At 45.9% G+C, this 23,162-nt stretch overlaps 1 protein-coding gene across 2 annotated transcripts in view; it reads right to left on the bottom strand.

Moving 5' to 3' along the window:
* Window positions 1-15,772, bottom strand: part of DCAF1 (DDB1 and CUL4 associated factor 1) — a 51,863-nt gene extending 36,091 nt beyond the window's left edge. For both annotated transcript variants that reach the window (XM_082767992.1, XM_082767993.1), the window contains exons 1-7: window positions 15,669-15,772; window positions 11,437-11,554; window positions 7,044-7,120; window positions 6,239-6,312; window positions 5,140-5,253; window positions 2,497-2,634; window positions 1,138-1,641 (exon numbers count right to left, since the gene is read on the bottom strand). In XM_082767992.1, the coding sequence (XP_082624118.1) occupies window positions 1,138-1,641; window positions 2,497-2,634; window positions 5,140-5,253; window positions 6,239-6,312; window positions 7,044-7,120; window positions 11,437-11,546 (1,017 nt within the window). In that variant the 5' untranslated portion in view covers window positions 11,547-11,554; window positions 15,669-15,772. The remainder of the gene's footprint in view (window positions 1-1,137; window positions 1,642-2,496; window positions 2,635-5,139; window positions 5,254-6,238; window positions 6,313-7,043; window positions 7,121-11,436; window positions 11,555-15,668) is intronic.
* Window positions 15,773-23,162: the final 7,390 nt, after the last annotated feature.

Here is a 23,162-nt window from a genome sequence, read left to right as displayed (position 1 = left end):
TTTCAACTCTCTCAAACCCCCAGTTTTCCCCTACTGGCAGATACCTGTTATGAGAGGTCAGTGGTAACCAGCTCCATCCATAGGAAGCAATAAAGGTTAACAGACCTCTTGTAATACATCTGCTGACTGCAGCAAGGTGCATGACAGCTGCCACACGGAAATCTTAAGACACTCCTTCAAGTGCGGCTGTGGCAAGTCCACACAGATACCACCCTGGCGATAGGTTCCACTTTCCATCTGTGCAAAGACAACTACCCAACAACTGAACAGAAAAAACAGGAGAGCAGGGCAACAAACCACAACCCTTTGCATAATTCTTTGAGTAACAGCTTTATGGTATTAATTCCTATTTTTACATCCTATTACCACGAAGTGATCCGGTCAGCATGCAGGCTATCAGGGGGATAACGGGTTCTTTGGGTCTCACAGAAGCAAGGCACACATGTGCACACACACAACATATACGGCAAACCCAAACCGCATTGCTTTGTTGCATCTCAAATTAAGTTAAACCACCTACAAATGATTAAACAGAGATAAAGGTGGTCTGCAGACTTATGCTGAATTGAGGCTTATGATTTAAAACAATGGGAAAAGGAGACACACTGGTAAATCTGACATGGCTCAACTATTTTGTCCAAGTAACAACAGCTCTCAAAAGCACCTACGTAGCACAGGCACTGCCATTTCTAATGAGAAATGCTGCAGAGGTTATACAAGCCATTTCAGAAAGAATTTCAAAATCCCACTGCTTCCTCAGATTTTTAATGCCGGGGTCTATTAACTTCCCCAGAGTAATCAGAAAAAAGGTACGCATTTCAAACAAAGTGACTTATTCTCTATCATGTAAACAATCGCTACAAGTTAACAGAAGCCAGGAATAAAACTCCCAGTGCCATGCTCTAATACCAGACCACACACCTGCTGAGTTCAGCTTTGAGCATTACCTGCTAGATAGTATTTAAATTAATGACCTCCTCAATTTGAAAAATCAACAATAGCTCAGGAAAGGATCTTAACCACACCAGAAAGTATCAACAAGTGATAAAGTAGTCCTCAAAACTTTTCCCCGGAATACCACCAATAGTTCTGTCAGGAGAATTCACGCCCAGAGTCCTCCCACCTTCATATGCTCACCTCTTGGTACTCCCCTAAGGGAGTCAGGTATTGAAGAATTAGCCTCTGCTCTATGGCGGGGGTCAAAGGGTAAAGTGTATAGTTAGTGCCAATCACCCACGGGGACATTTCTGACCAGCTGCTGTTGGACAGTTCAACAAACATCCGCTCTGGTTCTGAAGCAGAGAAGCCCAGCTTTTGCTTGGCCTTCCGGAAGCCGTCTCGTTCATGCTGTTTCCCTGATTTGCTTTTCCTCAGTCCCCCATCGTCTAGCTTTGTAGCAGAGTTGACTCTGCTACTGGTCTTGTGACTTGAATCGAGATGAAAGGAGATCTCCATATCCCCAGCCACTTCTTCTTGCTCTCCATCTACTGCCATCTCCCCATAATCCATATCCACAGCCTCTTCATCTAGAGGCAGCAGAGGATCTGATGGCACTTTCCGAGGACTGGGACGCTTGTTTTCTTGTTTTGTAGTCATTTCAGTAACCTGTAGCTCTCGTAGCCGTCGAAGCACCAAAGCTACCTGTTTCACAAAAGAAGCATGCATGACAAGCCAATTCCATCATACAACCCACATTGGCCATATTTTTGCTGTTACCATATAAACAACTCTACTTCATGGAATAGTAGGCACGAAGTGCATGTTTGCAAAGAGAAATAATGATTTCAAAGTGCCTAAGACAATCCCAATTCTTTTTACTCTAATAAATCATCACCCACTTTCCCAAAGGAGAGAGAAAGGACCTGAAAGCCATTAAGAGCAGATGAGCTATCGTGGTGCTAAGAGAACCACACACCATCTTGCAACATTCTTCCATCATCTCCACGTAGCCTGGGATAAGGGCAATGCTTCCTTGTGAAGCTGCAGCTTTGAAAAATTGCAGGTCTACAAAAGCTAAAGACTCACATCTGCTCTAAAGGCCTTAACTGTGCAAGAATTAGAAGAATTAGCCTATGGTTTGACACACTGTAAATGACATGCTGTGCACCATCCTGAGAGCCAAATTTGCTTAGCCTACTTTCTTCTGAAAGTCATCTCAATTGCTGATAAACATCATACTGGGGAAGGATTTAAAATAAAAGTGTCTAATTATAATAAAATTTCATATTAAAGTTGTCCCTGTGTTGATTTACCATTCATTCCAATGTCTCTGCTCCATATAGAAACCACCACATGCAATTGTTAATGGATGCAAAGTTTCCTCAGCAAATTCACGGTCAGGAAAGGATGGAAAGCATGAGCTACTGACTCTTACAGATATTATTACAACCACTGCAAAATCATCCATTGATTTCTAAATGTGAACTCCACCACACACACACACAGAAAAAGAGGTATCTGTTCTCTAAAGGAAAACATGCATCGAGGTATCATTACCAATTGTGAATTTTCATCCCTGTAATTCGCAGCAATATCCTGGTTTTCCATAGCTCCTCCTAACAGCCCTGTTGCGTAGGTCCTTAGGGGCTGATCAGCCTCTCGCGCCCACTTGAAGAGATTTTCAACTATGCCTTCCTATAATGAAGAAAATAAGAAAGCAATTCCAACAATTACACTTCATTTTTCCTCCTTTGGTCCCAGTGTAAGCACCTGTTAGTAATTCTCCCTACCCCATGTAATGACCAAGCTAGATTTCCTACCAATTGCATCATGAATCCAAATCTTATAATACTTGGAAGCAAAAAAAAAAAAAAAAAAAAAGTATTTTAAGATGCATAAACATATTTCCAGGCATTAGATATTTAGAATCAGGATTAGTGAAAAAACAAATTCACAGCTCCTGTAAGGGTTGCTAATATAGAACTCTAGCAATTTAGTAGATCTCAAAGAAGTGGTGCTGAATTTTCACCCAGTAAAACAGAATTTTGGTAAATTTCTTCCATTTCTCTAACAGCTTACTAGAGCCAAATTGAAAAGTCACTTAAACAAGCAAGATACCTGGTGCCAAAGGATGTCTTTACACTACTGCTCACCAAAAAAAAAAAAAATCCTCAGTCATAAACCCATAATGGTTGGAGAATAAAGGAATGCATGCGGTTATAGCAATCCATACATATGGAAATCATAATGTTAAATATTGTTTATATTTTTAACAGCAAAACTCAGTGTTTGAACAGTCTACCACACAATTTTTCTTAACAAGGCTGAGCAAGTGTTAAACAGGCAATTAAAAGACTACATGTTAAAGTTAAACACGTTTTCCTCCAAATCACGATCCAATTTTGAAACATCGTATCATAACTCTTCATTCGCATGACATGAATCTTGAGCATAAATTTGTGCCGCGGGTTGTAGTGGGTTTACGTGGCAAGGTTTTGGTAGCAGGGAGCCATACGGGCAGCATCCCCTGCTGCCCGTAGGGGAGCCAGGTTGGAGCAGTTTTCTCCTGAGGGATGGACCCCGTGGTACGGACCCATATCTGGAGCAGTTCTGGAAGAGCTGCTGCCTGTGGGAAGCCCACGCCGGATCAGTTCATCAAGGACTGCATCCCGTGGGTGGGACCCCACAGCACAGGGGACGAGAGTGACCGAGAAGGAGCGGCAGAGAAGAAGTGCTGTAGACTGACCATAACCCCCATTCCCCGTTCCCCTGCGCCGCTCGGGGGGAGGAGGTGGAAAAGGGTGGATGGGGGGGGAAGGTGCTTTTGGTTTTTTTTTTTTCCTTTGTTTTCTCACTTCTCTCGCTTGTTAGTTGTAGGCAATAAATCTTACTATCTCCTTATGCCGAGTCTGTTTTGCCCGTTACAATAATTATTGCGTGATTTTCTCGTCCTTATCTCAATCCTTGAGCCCTTTTCACATATTTTCTCCCCATTCCTCTTTGAGGAGGGGGAGTGAGAGAGCGGCTGTGGTGGAGCTCGGCTGCCCACTCGAGCGGAACCACGACACGGGTACAATACAATAAATGTTTAAAAATAATTAATAGACAAATTTCAATGAGACCCATCAGCATACAAATTTTGAAAGAGTTGCCTGTTCTATACTTAATTAAAATTGCATTATTATTAAACTGCTCTTAAGTCATTAAAAAAAATCGATGAGATGTGAAAGCCATTGGCCGCTAGAGGGCCTCTTTATGACCAGAATTGTACACTCTTCAAATAGAAATTTGTTATCTGACCTAAAGCCTCCTACACACAGGAACCCAAAAAAAAAAACAGAATAGAACTATATATTCTCTGGTGAAAAGAAAAGCCCCTAAGTGCGAAATTTACCTTTAAAATTTAATTTTGGTTTACAAAGTTTGTGCCTCAACAAAAACTATATTCTCCACAAATAGGGAACCTGTCATTTTAGCTTTTTTTGCCTCAAAGTCTCAAAGCCTTAGCCTTTGGGCAGACCACAAAGACCACATCAAATTAAATTCACTCCTTCAGAAAGGGAGCACATTATTCCTTCCTTTTTACCGTGCCTTAGAGTTCACATTATCTGATTTTCAAAATTCAGAGAAGTACTACGTTAGTTATACAGATGAAGAAAATGGGCTCAGGAGTGAAACCTACTTCCTATTCTCTTTGTGCGTTCCTTCAAAAACCACACTTGCCCACATACAGAAGTCTGATTCAGCTGTCCATTGCAATTCCAGATAATCCCCATGAAGCACGTGGATTTTAGACTGCTTAGTTAAAGTATGACTCGCTTATCATTTAGCTCGAATAATGCTATTGCTCTGCTGTAGTTCTGAATTACCTGGTGAGAGTCCTACCAGCAGGTATTAACATTCTATACAGCCTGCTCCATTCATAGGCCTATAAAACAACAATTCAAAGTACAAGATTTCCCATAACATTAATCTGCTGTTTTAACCAGTCCTATTTTAACTAACAAGCTGCGGAATACCCAAGATTTGATCAGCTGAACAAGCCATCATCAAAAAGCCCCAACCCATGAATAAGACTAAACAGATTGTCTCGCAGAGATAGGATTTCAGTGTTCTTTTTTACTGGTTTCTCCTGTGGGAGGAACTGTTGGAGTACATAATACACCAAGCTAATAAACCAAGCATCAGTGTAAACAATACCTTTTCCTGAAAGACGACAGCAGTTTCCAGTCCTGGCATGATATCCAGAAGAAGCCGACAGGCAGCAGTGTTTAATGGAGGTTCTCTGCTTGTCATCACATAAGCATTCACTAGCTAGAGAAGATCAGGAAGAGCATTGGTTTGAAATTCAACTGACCAAAACCGGTGCACTGAAGTCCTTACAAATTCACACATCAGCAAAATGAGAGAGCAAGAAGTGCCAGTATGTAAGTCCTGAACCTACAAATGACTAACCCGTTAACCTGGTCTCTTCAGCGCTTCCAAAGTTGAAATAATTCCTCTGACAAACAGAATTCCTCTCTAATCTGCTGTTCACTAACCTATCCTGAAGTGATTTGTAAAGACTAATGCCTAAAAAAAAGTTATATAACAACAATTATAATAATAATAATAGTGTAAATATGCAAAGCTAATAGCTGAAAAAAATATTAAAAGCTAAATATATCGAAAAAATACACATCTTTAATGACATCTATGTTTGCTTATCACTCACAGTTTAAGGCAGAAGGCCACATGCAAACAACCTGGCAGAACCCTTACAGAAACGCGTACTGATACAGGTGTTTGCACTGAGGTGAGGGCAACAGAAGTTCTAGCTATTAACTCACATTAGAATATAGCAGCACAAGAGGAAAGACAGAGTTGCCTCTAAATCCTCTGCCTGAGCGCCCTAGAGCTGGTATAAGATGCTCTTACAGGCAGTCCAGCATTTCCAAGTGTTTGGAGACAAGGCACTGGAATTAGTGGTATTACTTTCCATTACACAAATTAATTATGCTTTTAAAACTTTCTTTAAAGAGATTGATAAACCTTGAGAAGAACTAACTCAATTGTTACCATGCACATTTCAGTACTCCTGAACAGCTCATGAACTCCCCTTTCCTTGGGTCACTTCAACAGTAGCAAGCAAGTTGCATTTAAATACACTTAAAAAGCCACTGCTACGGAAGAAATAGTCCCACCACCAGCAAAATTAATATTAAACAGGCACAAATACTGACATCAACTAGCACAAAGTAAACAAAAAACATAAGGTGTAAGGAACACCTGACAGAGGTAGTTCTCAGAGCAAACCTACCGCATTCATGAAATCATCATTCTTGAAAAGTATCCGTAGTAAGTGACCCAACATGCACTCGGGGTCTGCTCGACCTGTAGAAGAAGCAGGAAAAGACTCATCTAATTTGAGACTTCAAGATCGTTACTAAACTACTGTCTTCAAACTGATTGTGGAATAATCTAGTTAGCAGGACCTTTCTCAGAAAGAAAATGATAGAAGTAGTCATAAATTATTAACCAAGCTAACATTTTTTTATTGTAGGCATTACCTCCTCAAAACGTCTACTGGTCAAAGCACAACACATCAAAGTGGTCCAACAGTGTTGCATTGTTAGTTTTATAGACGGTGAAGATATAAACAAACTGTCTCAGTAACATGGAAGTAAGTCACACACACACAGTCCCAAAAGACAACCCACAAATTAAGGATAACAAGATAAAAAGCAACAGAAGCTACATGAAACTGCTGCAAAGCACTTATTGAACAACAAATTCAAGATAATCTAAGACAGTCCTCTCTGTCTCACACCCAGTACATCAAACCTTGTGTTAGCAATAACTTGCTAACACAACTGTACCCTTATTTCATAAGTTAACCCCTGAAATACTCTTCCAAAACTCTACCCAGGACCTCAAAATATTGCAGCAAACATCAAAAGATGCCAGTTATCAGCACTACAGAACAGACTCAGTGCAAAAGCAGTTATCAGACCTTGAGCAGCAGTAGACATATTCAAGCTAGGTTTTGCTTACTTTTATATACAAATCATTAGGTACCAGCTGATATTGTGCTAGGGCTGCCAAAACCACTCCAAATGTCTTACCCGGGTGTCGGTCATCAAATGGGTCTGGATCCCCTTTGCGGTACTCTTCAGTCTCCTTCTCAATCAGCTCGGACATCCTACAGAAGGAACAACATGCAATGAACCCAATCCACTCTGTCTTGTTCCAGCACACAGACGCTCATTTTAGCCTCTTTGTCAGTGTTTTCAAACAGCACATCAGCTTCCATTTGAATGGCATTTGGTGTTACCATGGGATTTCACTGTCCGCTCAGAAGAGTGAGGAAAAGAGACTTGCCTCTAGTATCTTATTCTTCACCAACCCTTCAAAACATGCTGAACCCATGTCAACATCCCAGTGATGCACAAGCATGATGCTCTGGGGGAACCAATATCTTTGATTTACCCATGTCAGAGTCACGGTGATGTTCTGCAACACTTACGGTGAAGAACTACAAGAACTAAGGGGCTCAAGTAGCACTTCTCACCATCACGGCCCCTCTCTTGCAGTAGGGTAAGTCCTGAACAGGTGATTCAGTTCTCTTTCCTATTTGGACTGCACAGAGGCTCCCATTTGAACTACTTATGTTGTCATTTATGTTGTCATGTTGAACATTTATGTTGTCATCTATTAATTTTTAATAGAAATGTGTAATAATATTTAATGTAGTATTATGCAATCTCTGTTAAGCTTACCCCTTCAGCTACAAGCTCAACCTTTTGGCATGTCAGTTACTACTAAGGATAGTGCAAGTAGAAACTCATCCAGTTTCCTATTCATAGACCTTCAAAATGCATTAAACAGTCCTGTCTAACAGAACCCCATGCTCCACTTCACTTAGAACGAGCAATAAAAAATAATTAATTTCCTTATTTAAACAAAATCAAAAAGAGGGAGAGTATCTAATAGTAAAGCAATAAATAATCCCACAGTCCTCTACCATCTTTCTCCAAGAAGTGTTAAAGCAGAAACACAAGCAGTTTGAGGTGAAATAAAGAGCAGCATTCAAAAAACACGAGCAAATCAGTCTCATTTCCTCAGTATAAAACCTGATTTCCTCCCCTCCACTGAAGTCTAAAGAGGGGTGCAGAACTCACAGGCTGTGCAGAGGTGAGACCTTACATCAACAGACCTTACAAGCTAGTGACCTAAAGACAAGTGTTTGTTGTTTTTTTAATAGAGGACAGAAAATTACTGGAACGCTGCAGCAATCCCTGGAAAAATATTCATCTTTCGCAGGGGATCTCACTTACAGAAGGCCACTGACTTCTGTTTCATTCCTGTTAATTCCAGAAAAATATCCTGTGATGCCAGGATCAATCAGAGACAAACACACACTCAGATCCACACCTCCGTGAACTACGCTGACTTGCCAGAAGGGCAGAAGGTGTTATGAAGCCTGCGCAGATTGCAGAAACACCAAATTAGCTTATTGGGGATGAGCAAAGAACTTCCTTGCTTGTTTCTGATACAACAATTAACTTTCAAACTGTTTACCCTGTGTGGTTCTAATATTTACTTTCAGTAAGCCCGAATGTGAAGAGATGCAAATTGCATCCCTTGCTAACAGGTGGCACAGCTCGAGCTCTCACGGATTTCTGGCAAAAGCTGGTTACTTAAACACTCTGCTGCCAGCTCCTCTTTTTATATTTTTTTTTTCATGGGATCTAATAGCTTGAGGGGTACCTGCTGCCAGACAACTGGGAGTCAGGAACCTGAATCCTAGATTTGTTCGCTCTTTTCAGGTGATAATCAGCATGCTGAACGTGTGCCAGAAAGGACTGGCAAGCAGCACAGACAGTGAGCTTAACATTCCCATCAGTCCGTCCTGCTTAGGTAGGCAGCCAAGCAGCGTGCCAGCTGAAGCTGCTGAGTGGTTCCAGGGATGACAACATTATCGCAGCCTAGACAGAACGGGCACACAAATCACTGATTACAGAGTGTTTGTTTGTTGAGACAATTAGGCACAATCATTTGATCAAAATAAAGCATTGCCTCTTTAAAATTGAATTTCAAATAGAAAACAAGTAAGATTAAGCTCACATATAATACCTTCCTAGCACACAAAGAGTAACTGTAAAGTGACTTGGATGAATCTGTCTAGATCAACAGCTTATTCAACTCTCTTATTACTCCTGGATCGACAAACCAACAAAGCTCATTCCCACCTCTTAAAACAGGCACTTGACACACAGGGCTTTACCAAAAAACAATTCACAGGAACACTGGGCTTTCACTCAGGTTTCAGGATTTCCCTTATTCACCCGATAAAATATCAGCTCTCTGCCCGTTTGAATCTGCAGACAAGATCTAGTCTCTATGCAGGCAGTAAGTGGTCTTCACTCCTGCTTTTGGCTTTTTCAATTTTTTGCCAAGCCCTTTACAACCGCCTTTGCAGAGAGTCTTTGAGAACTGTCAGATCCTCATCTTCACTTGCCACAAACATAAGGCTCAACTTGGGGATGGAGAAGGAAGTAGACAGAAGTACATAAACCTTGCAACACTCCTGCTGATGTAAATGGCACAGCATAAAGAGCCCTAATGCTGCTCTGCGCCATCATTTGTGCAAGTGACTCCAGAACATAAGACGCTGAGCTGCTGCGTTAGTCCCTTTATGTAAGGGGCTCTTGGGATGCTGGGAAGGATCCAACCCCCAGGACTCTCCAATACAGTTCAACATGACCTGTGCCCACCCTACAAACCATGGCTCTTGCAGGATGGTTTCAATTCACAATTTTTTTGAAAAGTATCTTTGTTTTGTTGAAAAATCTGCTGTTTGCTGACACTGCTTCCCGAGCAATTTCTTTGATTGACACACTTTTGACACGTGAGTTTGTTAACCCAGAAAACTGGCTTATTTAGAAGCAATAATTCACCTGTGGCCTACGACCCCCCAGTGTTCCTGTTACTGTCCAAACACTGCTGCACTCTCACATATGCTGCCTCAGAATCACATTTTAACAGGCCCCTGTCCACACAGGGAAGTTTTTCCTCTAACTAGTTCAGAAGGAAGTAGAAAAATGTCACTCACCAACAAGCACGACCACAGCTTCCTCTGCCGTAAGTCTCAAACAACATGCAGGAACACCGCTGGGCCTCCAGACACCAGCTCCAGCTGGGGAGGATCCCTCGCACCTCTTCCAGCAAATTCTTTTTAAACATATGCCATATCTAAAACCCAGGACTCCAAACAGACAGACAGCTTCCACTGACACCTGAAGCACTGCAATCCCCTTGTGGTCTCTACCTTAAATCAATCTGTGTTACCTCCACTGAAGTCAAAATGCCCCAGCTCTTACCACCCATAGTCACTCTGTCTGCTGCACGTAAACCCTTCAGCAGAACCAAAGGAGAACTACCAGATTTGTTTGGGCATAAATAATGTGGGGAACTCAAGGAGCTGAGGGAGTAAGGAGTGCCAGACTGCTATCAATGGAAGAAAATACATGCTGAATTCATATTTCTTAGAATATATTAAATTTCTGGTGCTCGTGCCTGCAACAAAAAGCCTGGAAGTGTCACATATGTGTCCTTCAAGACATAAATCAGATAGCAATACACAAAGAAACACCAAAATGTGTCTTCATTTTTAGGAGACCTACACAGTAAGTGTTCAGGATCATCTTTTTGCTGCCCATCTTCCTCTTCCGTACTGTTATTTTTAAAATATAGTCAAAAGAACAAGATACAACCACAAGGTGAGGAACGACACAGATCTGTGCAAAGAAGCTCCAGCAGATTTCTATTTCCATCCAGCGCCAGCTCAGGATCTGTGCACTGAGGTGTCCATCCCAACACCGCTGAGCAGTGCGGTACCAAAACCTGGATCATTCCCCACAGCCAGTTAGCACAGTAAGTCCTGCTGCGGGGAGCAGGCAGGCTACAGGTCTGAGGGCAGAGGGGTGAGGAGGAGGTGGGTGGAACCTCTGCGGAGCTCCAGTTATAGTAAGGATATTATCAGTCTATCCCTGAGAGGTCTAGCTTGGGAAACTACAATTGATATTTTGAGCGTTCCTCTTGGAGCAAAAGATGCCTTCTGATGAATGGTGCATAAACTAACCAAAGTCAGGTCCATCACAAACCTCGTACCACCACTCTGAAGGAACAACATTCTTGTAGATTTGTTTCCATCAACATTTCACAAGTTTCAGGTGCGCATCCTGAAGTTATTTCATCCATGTAATGATTCCCCAGACTTTCATTAACCCAGAGAATTTATGTTTTAGAAGAAGACTGCTCAAGATCTTTGCCACATCAAATTCTTAAGTCATATATAAAATTAAACACTGAAGTCATAGTTCAACTTTCTAGCCAAAGAAAGTTAATTACCAACAGTTTATCGGGTACGTAAAAACTTCAAGCACAAACATGGTAAAAGCTGCTCTGTGGTAACTTTTGATATTCAGATTTAGGAGTTTATGTAATGGAACTCACCTGGTGAGAATAGGCACCATGTCTTGCCCGCTGCCGTGTTCTTTCTCCCATTGCTCCAGCAAAGTAGTGAGCTCAGCCTTGGAGTCCACATGACCAGATCCTGAAGTCATGGCTTAGCCTAAGGCAGCAGAAGAAACAACAACAAAATAAGCAGGAAGATGAGCAAGAAATCCCACACAATTTTACTATATTCGTTGAAATAGCCTAAATCAAAGATCAAAAGCCACTTGGAAGAGGCAAGTAAATACTCAGCAACAAGGAGTGAGGAAGAGAAGCACCAAAAAAGCACTGAACTTCACCCGAAAAGCTGGAAGTCTTCTCCTGGTGCTTTGCCTGAAGAATAAAGAATGCGTGCACACTGAGCACAAGTCGTAACTGGCGCATGCCAACCCTGACCACGAGGGCAGCACACATGCCTCGCCACGCGCCTGGCACCGAAGCTGCTCAACCCCACCTCCACAGGGAGGCCTGAGCTAGGCCCCTGCTCTTGCTCAAGATTTATTCATGAAACAGCAGAGCGAGGGCAGCAAGTTACAGTCAGACTGCAGGTTACGTGGCCTGTGACCCGCAGGACAGCAGCGAAAGCACCGAGTGCCTTGTGGGGGTACCATCTCACAAAGGGAACTCTCACTCGGGGTTCTGTTTAAGCTGCTAAATTTCCAGGTGTCAACTTTTCTTCTAGTAGACTTTTTTTTTTTTTTTTTTTTTATCACTGACACATCAACAGATCAAACTAGAACACGATCAGTCTCAAAACAATGCCATGCCCTTAAGCATTCAAGCATTTCATTAGCTGTCATATGGCCAACATCTGTCTGCTGTAAGATTAAATATCCATTCGTCACAACCGATGCAGAGAGGGAACTTTCTAAAACCTTGTTAAATACAGTCAGGCCATTTTTGGGGCAGTTTTATATGCATAAACCCCTGAAATACGTATTCAGGAATCAGCCAAAGAAGAGACAACCACAGCTCAACGTAGTTACAGGTACAATTGCAGCAGGTTCATTCTGAAAGGGCTCCCCAGGATCAACTGGGAGCTGGCAGCCTCTCCTCACCCAGGGAACGGGTGAGCTCCCTGCAGCTCTGCCTCCATCCCATAGGCGCTTCTGCAGGAACGTACCGTGGCTGCTCAGCTCGGGGGAGCCTCCAAGGGAAGGCCACCCAGCTGGAGTGAAAATAGGCACAAACCAAGCAAAAATCATCAACCCAAAGACTCTGAGAATAACCCCGCAACGTTAAGGTAGAGTCGGAAGTTCACTACTTTAATAAGTAGTGCTTAAAATGAGCATATGCTAACAAAAAAACACCTAAGCATACAGAAAGGTGATGTTTTCTGAGTGATAAGTCAGTACAATCTTATCTAGAGAATTCACTATTTGTTCACCGTAGAATTAGACTGGGAAATTTGATGCGCGTGCAGAAATTACTTTGGCAAAAGCACTCCCTGAGTGCAGGCAACAAAGCACGCCGAGACCGTGCACACACGGACAATGCAACACCTCCAACAAGGAAAGCTATCCCCAGCTCAGGAAGGTCCGTACCATTTTTCAGCACTGCAATACTTGCCAGCAGCATTTCTCAGCTTTGAAGTATCACAGAAAAAACATTTGAGTTTCAGCATGCCTCCACCTTCCTTCTATACCCGAGTCATGCACAGAAAGACACCCTGTGACCCCAGAGCTTGCATAAGGCCAGTACCGGCTCTTCAGCAACCTGCAGAACAGCTCACTGCAGCTTGCTCCCCCTAACAACTCCTAATTGCTCCAGCTAGGAAGTGAGCAGCTCTGCTTTAGCAATACCAGCAACAGGTGAACAGTTTCCAGCCAGGAAGATCGGGGAAACGCTCGCCTTGTCCCCTGGGACACGTGGGGCAGCCCTGGGTACCCTGCAGCCCGCAGCATCGCCTCACTTACAGCACACCCTGTGTCCAAACGGCCGGTGTGGGTACACAGCCGTTCCCTGCAATAAACCTAAAACACAGACCTGCCACCCTCCACATGGGCGTGCCTGAAGAGATCTGACTGCTCCAGGTGGCGCTGCCAGGAGCAGCAATGACAGAAACCTACCTCCGGAGCTGTAAGATCTACATGGATGGAATATTACGGCAGGTGAGTGCCTTTGGAAGTACAAGAATCAAAGCGACTCCTGCCGCGCTCACTTCTGGCAAGAATCCCACCTTAAACCAAAGTGAAGAACCCTGCAGAAAGGACAAGACCACAAACAGCACGAACTGACTGCTAAATGTTACCGATGTCCCCAACCTGCTGGCCAGGAAGGCCTGTAGGGGAGCTCTGCTTCCCTTGGACAAGCTGCTGAACTCACACAACCTTGAACTGCTTTCCAGGAACTAGGAGAACAGGGATGGACTCAAATCCATCATTCAAAACAACAACAACAAAAAAGTTCTGAAAAAATCACCCTCTACTACAAATTTCAACTACCTTATCTAATAGGCCAGTGGTTGTAATGTTTTATTTTTCCTAAAACTACTGCTGACAAAATGTCATATTTAGATCCGATAGAACCGGTGTAAACAAAACCAAGGAGTTACTCAAGGGATTTGACTTGGACAAAGGACAAACATTTACAACCCTGGCAGTGACTCACTGCGAACACTCGCACTAAAAATCAACACACCTCTGTCAGCGCACAGGGCAGCACACGGCGCCGCTTTAATGCCAAATACCAGTTAGCATTCCAGCATCACAGCGGCGTTTTTGGGAACATTTTACTCTTCTGAACGAAGATGTAAAAGCTTGACAGAAAAGAGAAAAAGGTTATTGAGGATAAAGTGTTGATGAAAGTTGGAAGCACTGACATGAAGCCTCAGACACCTCTGCACAACCCAGGAATAAGACTCCCAGTGGCCTCTGACCACAGACCTCGATAAGGGCTCAGTACAGTTCAAGCAGTTCAGCTTCACCCTTTTGTTCCTCACTGACCACAGGAACACTGCAGGCCACTCACTTATTGATCATGTCATGCTCACGAGAAGGACTGTAAGGTTCTGAACAGTACAGATAAGAAGTTTGACACTTAAAAACGCTTAGGTGAAAATAGATTTGTTAAATCTGAAAGTCTACAGACAACTTGGTTACTTGGGAAACAAGCTGAAAATCCATGCCTTGGTTTAAATGGAAAATAAGAGTCAAATAAGAGTCACATAGCAAAACCAGAAACACTAACTTAGCAAAAAAAACAAAACAATTTTAATCATCTTTGTAGAAAGAGTGCACGTTTAAGTTTGTGCGTGGACAAAAATTACAAGAGGATTTGTACACCCACATGTATAAAGCCAACTCAAGTTCTAGTAACTATAGCTTGACCTGGCTTAAATAATCAACTTCCATATTCTACCTAAATATGAGTTTAAGTACAGTGAAGGAGAAGATATAGGTGGGAAATCCAATGTAATTGCTATAACCCCATATGGTAGAATTAACAACTCAGCAATCGGAACCTAACCAAACGCACAGCAAGCGAATCAGCAAACCTGTTTGTCCTTTAACGTGAAGAATTCTTCAAAGAGAAAAAAACCTCTTCTACTAATTACAGTTATCCTTTAAACAGACGAGGTGCAAGTCAGCTATTTGCCTCAACTTGTTGAGCCTGGAACAACCATGCCAAAGTTAACGTGGAGCGTCACGAGCTGTCAGCGCTGAGGTTCGCTGCGGGAAGGGGGCCTGCCCCAATCACCCCAATCTCCCCGAGCGATGGGGAACAGAAATCCCATTCCCTTACTGCACATGAGAGGAGCTCCGGGGGGGGAGTCCCTATTTATTGACCCTCCCCCTTTAACCCCCGGCTGCCCGCTGTTCCAGCACCCCCCTCAAAACCTCCCGCAGCGCTGCGAGCGCCTTCACATCCACAACACCCCCGAGGCCTGGTTAAGCCCCCAGGCCCCGTGCCCTGCCCGCAGGCCCGGCGCCGTGCCCGAGCTGCCGGGGCGGGCACGAGGCTCGGGAGCCGCCCCCTGCTGCCGCCACCCGGCACAACGGCCGGGAGGGGGGTGGGGGGGGGTGGTGAGGAGCAGGACGCGAGGCCCCGCACCGCACCGGGCCGTGCCGCGCGCCCCTCCCCCACCTCCCCCTCACCCCCCTCAGGCGCCCCTCACCCGGCCCGGCCCGGCCCGGAGGCCTCAGCCCCAGGCCCGGCCCGGCCCCGTTTGTCCCAACCCGGCTCCGCTGGGTCCAGCCCGGCCCCGTTTGTTCCCTCCCGCCTCTCTTTACCTGCCCGACGCCCCCCTCCGGGGTCGCGGTCGCCGCCGCCGCCGCCGCTGCCCCCGGCCCCTGCGCTCGGCCCCGCGCTCCCCGCGGCGGCCGCGACTGCTGTGGCGGGCACACGCTTTGCGCGTCACCGCGCGGGGCGCGTCACGGCGGCGGCGCGGGGAGGGGGGGGGGGGAGGGGGAGGCCTGGCGCGGGGGGATGATGGGAAACTGAGTCCGCGCTGCGCAAAGGGGGGACTCCGCGCATGCGCTCTGTCGCAGTGAGCGGCGCGGAGGAGGCTGGGAGTTGTAGTTCCCGGGGTGGTGTTGCGGGCGCAGCTGCTGGGTATAGCGAGTGAGGGCTGAGCCCAGGCGTGGGGCTCAGGAGGGGCACAGCAAGCAGAGGGGCTCCCGGCCTGCGGCTGCCCGACGGGCAAAGGGCGAGGCTTTGGGGAGAGTTAACTGCCTGCCCCAACCTCCTGCACCGCTCTATATGGACACAATGCACCGACTTCTTGCACTCCCACCCCACTCACTGCGCTCCAGCCCCATTCGCTGCATGCAGCTGCCTGCTGGTGGCCGCCACTTGGCTCCTTAACACGTTGCCACTTGCAGTTCGGCCTCTGCTATAGCGTAGCTGAGAGAACAGCTCCTGACCTAGCAGCCAACAGCCATCGCCAACGCCTACAGGGTGATCCTGCTTCGTGGCTCATGGCTGAGGAGGAGTAAGACCAGGAGCAGCTCAGCCCTTTCCCACTCGTGTGTGTCACGCTGCTGCTGCGACCGCGCACAGCACCCGGTCCGTTCCCTGGCAGCATCTGGAGATGAGCACAGTGCCAGGAGCCAAGCTGCTGAGAGGGTCTGGACCTGCCCTGCCAAAATGCTCGTAAACCAGGGCGTTTCTCTGCAACTCCCATGCCCCAGGCAGGGGACTGCATGAATCAGGCAGGAGGTCAGACGTCTGGGGACCTGCACCGGGGAATGCAGGATGTTTTCCAGCAGTGCAGTGGAGCTCAGTTCAACCGTCATGTGCTCTGGCAGTTCAACCACGATGTGCTCTGCTGTGGGGTGCTCTCCTCCCTCGCACCCTGGTGCTCACCTGCAGTGCCCGTGGGCCCATGGTGGGTGAGCAGCAACACAAAGCTCTCCCAGGAAGCCTCAGCTCCAGCCTTGGCACCATCTATCACTCTGCCAGCCTTTATCTGCCTGGATAGTTCGGAGGTTGTTTTATCAGGGGTGATGCAGAGCTGCAGCAGTCTGCATCTGCGAAAATATCCCTCGTGCCCCGGGGGCTTTACACACTGTCCAAACTCCCCAGGAGCATTTGTTTGTAATAATGCTACATTTTTGCATGCCATGCAAAATATATTGGTTGAAGGATCAGATTATGGCCACGGATATCTGCAAGCTGGCAGGCGAAACATCATCAGCAAACGGGCTGCCCCTGTTCCTTGCCTATATGAACAAGGATGAGAGAAAAGAGACAGAAAAGTGAGGTCGAGTAGAGGAAAGCAGTGCAGAGGGACTTCTCTGCCACGACAGGCTGAGCACAGTGCAGGGGTTGCAGACATTGCCCCAGGTTGCCTGCAGTGCAGGTGACATGGGTGAACGGGACCCAAATGTCTGTGCTAGATGCGCAACAGGAGCTGCAGACTTGTTGGGAATACAACAAGGATTTAGTCACTAGGTGGCACACCGGCATCAGCACACCAGGCCAGCATCTTGGGAAGACAGGAAAGAGAGCAAAACAGCCCAAAACACAAATTAACGAGCAATCAGCTTGGCCTGACGTGCTTAGAAAAAGACACTCGTGCGCGCACACACATAGAGCAAAAACACCCAACAACAGGGTGGAGAAATAAAATGTAAAAGTGCATACAAAATTTGTCCATTCATTCAAATTCTGCCTGGTGTCCTTTGCTAAGTGACAGGAGGCAACGCAGTGGAGCCCAGCTCATACACGGAGTGCAAAGAAATACAGGGGGCAGGAGAGCTGGAAGCTGTTCTAGGGGATGCAAATACTGCCTCTTTTGAGAGCTGAGCCTGCACCCGTGTGCTGAGAGCAAGCATTTGAGTTTTCTCTCTAGCAAAGGAGGCTAAGCAAAGAGAAGTTTCTTGCAGCAGATCAAACTTCTCTGCTTCCCAGATAGAGAATTTTCTTTGAGCTGGAGCTAACAGCAACACAAGCTAAACCCAAGGTATTTATGAGGAGAGGCTGGGGAGAGATCTACGTTTGGCAGAAGCCCAGCTACCATTGTGCATTGCTGTTCTACTGTAGGTCAGTAGAAGCAGTTCACTACCAAAATCACCGGGGACATGGCCAGCTGTGCTGGCTCTCCTGGATGCTCGTAGGGTCCTCAGGACTCGCCGTCAGGCACCTCAGGCTCTCAGAGTGTTTATATGGTCTCAGCAATGCAGACACAAGCTCACCAGTCAGCTTCCACCTGAGCAATGGTTTGGCTGAGAATTTAGCCCAGAGAAAACAGATCTGTGCCTAGGAACACAGAAATGCAAAAGAATGTTGTTCATCAGCGCTGATACTAATGAGCAATGAGCAGGCAAACAGCTTTCTTCTGAACAGGTGGGTGCCAAATTCCTCCGTCCTGACAGTCTGATGCCAAGAGCACATAACTGCCTAGTTAAGCATCTGAATGACAGCACACCTGTGTTCCCAAGCTAGGAGCCTACAGGAAAGTTAAATCATACAGACTGACCGCTGCTGGGGGAAGTAAGGGGCCATGTGCTGCCACAAGCCCGACCGTGTTGTGGTAACGCTGCATGGGACCCGGCACCGGGCAGGGTCTTGCTGAGAGCTTTATCCACAGATTCTCATGGCCATCTAGCAGCTTCAGGCAGATACTCAGACCTCTCCTCTCCCCCAAATCACTGTAAAGTGGGGTTGTTGCTGCGTCCTGTGTTGTGCAGGTTGTGTATTGCCCAAAGAGATGACTATATGCACCCATGGTCCTGCAGTGGGGAAAAAAATGTTCGGAGAGTGGAAGTGAAAGATAAACCATGCGCAGAAGATACGGAAGGGGATAGTAAATGTGAATAAAGTGGCATTAAGGCAATAGCATATGTAGTTGTCTGAGTAAACTCTAACTGAGAATGAATTAAATGTTCATTTCAGGCACTGTATGAAATCCCTTGCTTGTTTTTATGAAATCCCTTGCTTGTTTTTGTGGTTTTACAAGACTTTTTCTTTTTTATCTGTTTTGTTACTATAGGAAGCAGTCACTCAATCAGCAAAGAACACTCTTCCTACAGGAAGAAGAAAAGATTATACACAGCATACCATGAGATGTCTGCAAGACACGCACTGGGAATATAAACAAATTCCTCCTGATGCTTTTCAGCAATAGGGATCTTTGGGATTAATCATAACAACAGCATCTGACTAGCAAAGACTAAGGAAAACTGGGGGAAAGGGTGGTTTTAAGACAACTATCCTTTCAAGAGGAGGGAGAGCATTTTGTTTGTTTTTTCTCTCCTCTAAAGAGAGATTATCAAGCCTTAAGTGCAGGTTCTATATCTGCCCTCTTTTCTCCACGACTTCTCTCTACGAGAGTTAACTGGGTCGGGTGTCTGTATGTGATAGTTTTGATGCGTGCAGAAACAATAAGTAAATCGGTGAAGATGGGCTATAGCACTTAGAGGCACTGCAGATGTGTGTAAGCATGTTAATGTTGTTAATTTTCATTAGTTGTTTTATCACTGAGGGTCTTAGTGATGGAATGCTTGTGATGTCCCGCAATGTGTGGTAATCCTACTCTGTAGTTTCACACTGGTTGTGTTTGCAGCTCCCAGAGCTCTCCCAGCTATCAGCTCCCAGCAGCCACACGCCCTTGGCACCACTGCAACTGCTACTGATACGTCTGGACCTGGACCACTGATCACTCAACTCGCATTTAAATTCAACCACACATGTAAAGAAGCCCTGAAGCTGCCCTTTAAAATACAGAGTATTTTAAAGACTTCAAAGTCCAAAAAATCATCAGCTAAAGGGAGGTAATGTAAAGCTACAAAGAGGGACAGGCTGCAGGACCTTTTTCTGTGACTTACCCAAGATACTTGCCCTAAGTTTCCCTCTCCCATGAAGCAGTTTGTGTTTTTCAGCCAAAAGGAATCAATTCCTCTGTCAGTATCTCTCTTCATGCTGCCCTGACTCCATGACCCCAGAAATGCTGCCAGCAGGACAGGGATGTCTCAGGGCAGCTTACTGAAGCACTGAGCACCACCAAGCCCACCTACCTTGGAGACACAGGCGGGCCTGGTGCAGGATGTTAACAGCCACTGACCCAAATGATCTTGGGTGACTTCATAAGGTGCCAGTTCTGCTGCTGAACTCAAAATTCCAGGCCTGGGTGGTGACCCTGGCCCCAGGGCTCTTCCCCTCCCTCTTCTTCTCTCCCTCCTTGCGCAGACGATGCTGTTGATGCTGTCATGTCTCTCCTCCAGCTGCTTCAAAATCCTAGCCCACAGGGAGGGTATATAGCAAGAACAAAACTTCATACATTTATTTGCATGAACAAACCAGAAGTGCTTGAAGGTGCACGTGGGGTGGAAGGGGAAGAGAAAAGAGATCAATTTGTAGGAATTCAACCAGGTGCCAACCCACAAAGGAGAAAAATGCCACTGCCTCACAGGGCACTCTGTATTGTGTTAGCAATTGCAGAGACATACTCATGGGCTTTGCTCTTTGGGGAGCTTTGTTTTGAACATTTAGTTCCATTTCTATGAGCGAAGGGATTTTATATAGCCATCTAGTCCTCTGGGATGCAGATCCTTATCCTTATTCTAAAGCCAGAATTGGCAGATGCTAACCAGAAAAATACCCAAACATATTCTCTGCTTCTGGAGCTGAGTCTATGAGCAGGCAGTGAATGACACACTCCAGCATGTAAACACGCAAAATGCTCAGCAGTAATATGGGCTGTTGGTGTGCAACATTCACAGCCTGCTAATAAACCTGTGACAACATAGCGAGTCACATTTGCAGGGCACCACTCAAACCTGGCTCTCAGGAACACTGTCATCACCTGAGAAGTGGCACCTTACTGCAGGCCACATTGCCATCTGTGAGGTGTACCTGCTGAAATGGGACTGCTAAACTGTGGTAAAATGCAAGGAATTATGAAGTAGGGGTATTTTGGAGGAATATCTTTGTCATTCCCCACTGAGAAGAACTGACAATTTATTATATTTTTTAAAATGTTCTTCCCCCTCTGTATTCTTTCTGTTTAAAGTCTTCTTCTTGAGGAAAAGATCCTTCAGAACTCCCAGCACTGGGAGCACTGGGCTCAGGCTGTAGTTGGGGGGCAATGAAAGGTTACTGGGAGTCCCCAGTAACTCCTGTTAAATATACTCCCAATGGCATACCAGTGATGTCTAGAGCCTCCTAGTACGCTTCAAGTGCCCATCAGTGCTATCTAGAGCTTCCCAGTGCCCACCAGTGCTGTCTGTCTAGAGCCCCTCAATAATCTCTATGTCCTCCTTTGGGCTTTCTACACCCCCAAAGATCATGAAATGAAGATTTGGACCCACGCCAAGAAGATTTGGATCATGAAATGAAGATGAAATGAAGAATTGGACTGAGAAAGGAGGTTTTGAATCATGAAACAAATCTCTGTGTCCCCAAAAATGAGGCTTTAAGTTCTCAAAATGGGGTTTTCAACAGAGAAATGAGGCTTTGGGCCCACAAAATAAGGGGGATGAACTGGAAAAGGAGATTTTGAACCATGAAACAAAATTCCATGTCCTGAAAATGAGACTTAAAGTTCTCAAAACTGGGTTTTTGACAGGGAAATGAGGCTTTGGACCCTGAAATGAGGCTTTGGATCCTCAAAATATGGGGGTTAAATGGAGAAAGGAGCCTTTAGACTCTGAAATGAGGCTTTGGGTGATTCATATGAGGCCCTGGCTCCTTTGAATGGGGGGCTGAGCCCCCAAAATGGTTGTTGAGCTGACCTCCCATTTCAACCCTCAACATGAGGTTTAAAGCTTACAAAATGAGTATTTTCACCCTAAAACCAGACTTTGGGTTCTATGAATGAGGCTTTGTACCCTCAGAATGGGTGTTTGAACACTTAGAAAAGCATTGGAACTGTGAATGGGAGGGTTTAGGCACAAACAACTGGACTTTGGACGCTAGCAAGAACTGTTTGGTTACTAAAAATGAGGTTTTGAACTCTTCATACTAAGTTTTAGACCCTATAATTACACTTCGGGCTTTAAATCGCGGCTACGGGCCGTGATGAGGACGCGGGCTGCCAACCAAGGCTGTAGGCCCTCAACACCAGGCCTTGGCTGGCTTCCAGAGGCAGCGGGTGTGCGCGGGGCCCCGAGGCACGCTGGGAAATGTAGTCCTTCAGCACGGTGCCCAGAGTGCCCCAACCCGGCAGCAGTGCGCACGCGCGCTGCCCCGAGGCATGCTGGGCGATGTAGTCCCAGAAGGGACTCCCCGCCTCCTCTCGGGCGCCGTTCCCTCCGCTTCAGACCCTAAAAGGAGACTTTGGGCCCCAAAATGAGATGGGGGACTAAAAAAGGCGCTTGTGCCCTGAACGCATCGACCATAAGAACGATTTTATAGACCCAAAGCTCAGAGTTTGGCCCCTACAGGCACTTGAGGACCACAAAGTGAAGCTTCGGGCTCTTAAAAAAAGTACTTTGAAGTGAGAAAGGAGGCTCTGGGCCCTCTAAATGCGGGTTTGAGCCCTCAAAATAAAGCTTTCATTCCTTAAAGTAGAAGCATTAAGCATCCCTTCAGGGCATAAAGCTTCTTATCTCAGTCCAAACCTTCATGTTGAGAATTCAAAGCTTCTTTGAGGGCACAAAGCCTCAGCTGAAGGACCCAAAACCTCATTTCAGGCTCAGAATAGTCCTTTTAAGTCCAAGACCCGATGATAAAGGCTCAAAGCCCCATTGACAGAGCTCAAAGCCTTGCTTCAGGGTCTGGAGCTCTGTTTTTCAGTCTAAAGCTCGATTCGGACGACTTGGGTCTATTTTGTGAGGGCTCGGAGGCCTCCGAGCACCAGCAGGGTGCTTTGGGACAGGGAAGAGGCCGTGTCTGTGTAAGCACTGCTCAGCAACAACTAAACCATCAACACTGTTTTCATCACAAATCCCAAATCTCACACTACTCAAGCTGTTACGAAGAAAATTAACTCTGTTCCAGACTCTGACCCCTTATTCCATACAATTTACATCGTGCTCAGGTCCCCCCCATCCAGTACATCCTCACTGATCACCATCACCACCCCCGTCCTTCAAAACACAGCACTCAGCGGTGCCGTGGGGTGCCCTGGGGAGCCCAGAACTGGGCCCAGCTCTCCAGGTGTGCCCTCACCACTGCTGAGCAGAGGGGCAGGATCACCTTGATGTGCTGGCAATACCCCTACGCACCAACGCAAGATGTTGGTGCGTAGCCCCAAGACTAACCCTAACCTCAAACCCTAACCCAAAGCACTAGCCCTCAAGGATAACCCTAACCCTAACACCTATCCATTAAACCTAACCCCT

This window comes from Aythya marila (assembly GCF_965140915.1).
Source record: "Aythya marila genome assembly, chromosome: 10".
Lineage (NCBI taxonomy): Eukaryota > Metazoa > Chordata > Aves > Anseriformes > Anatidae > Aythya > Aythya marila.
The sequence above is the reverse complement of the archived record's forward strand: the minus strand, read 5'-3'. Positions and strand labels throughout refer to the sequence as shown.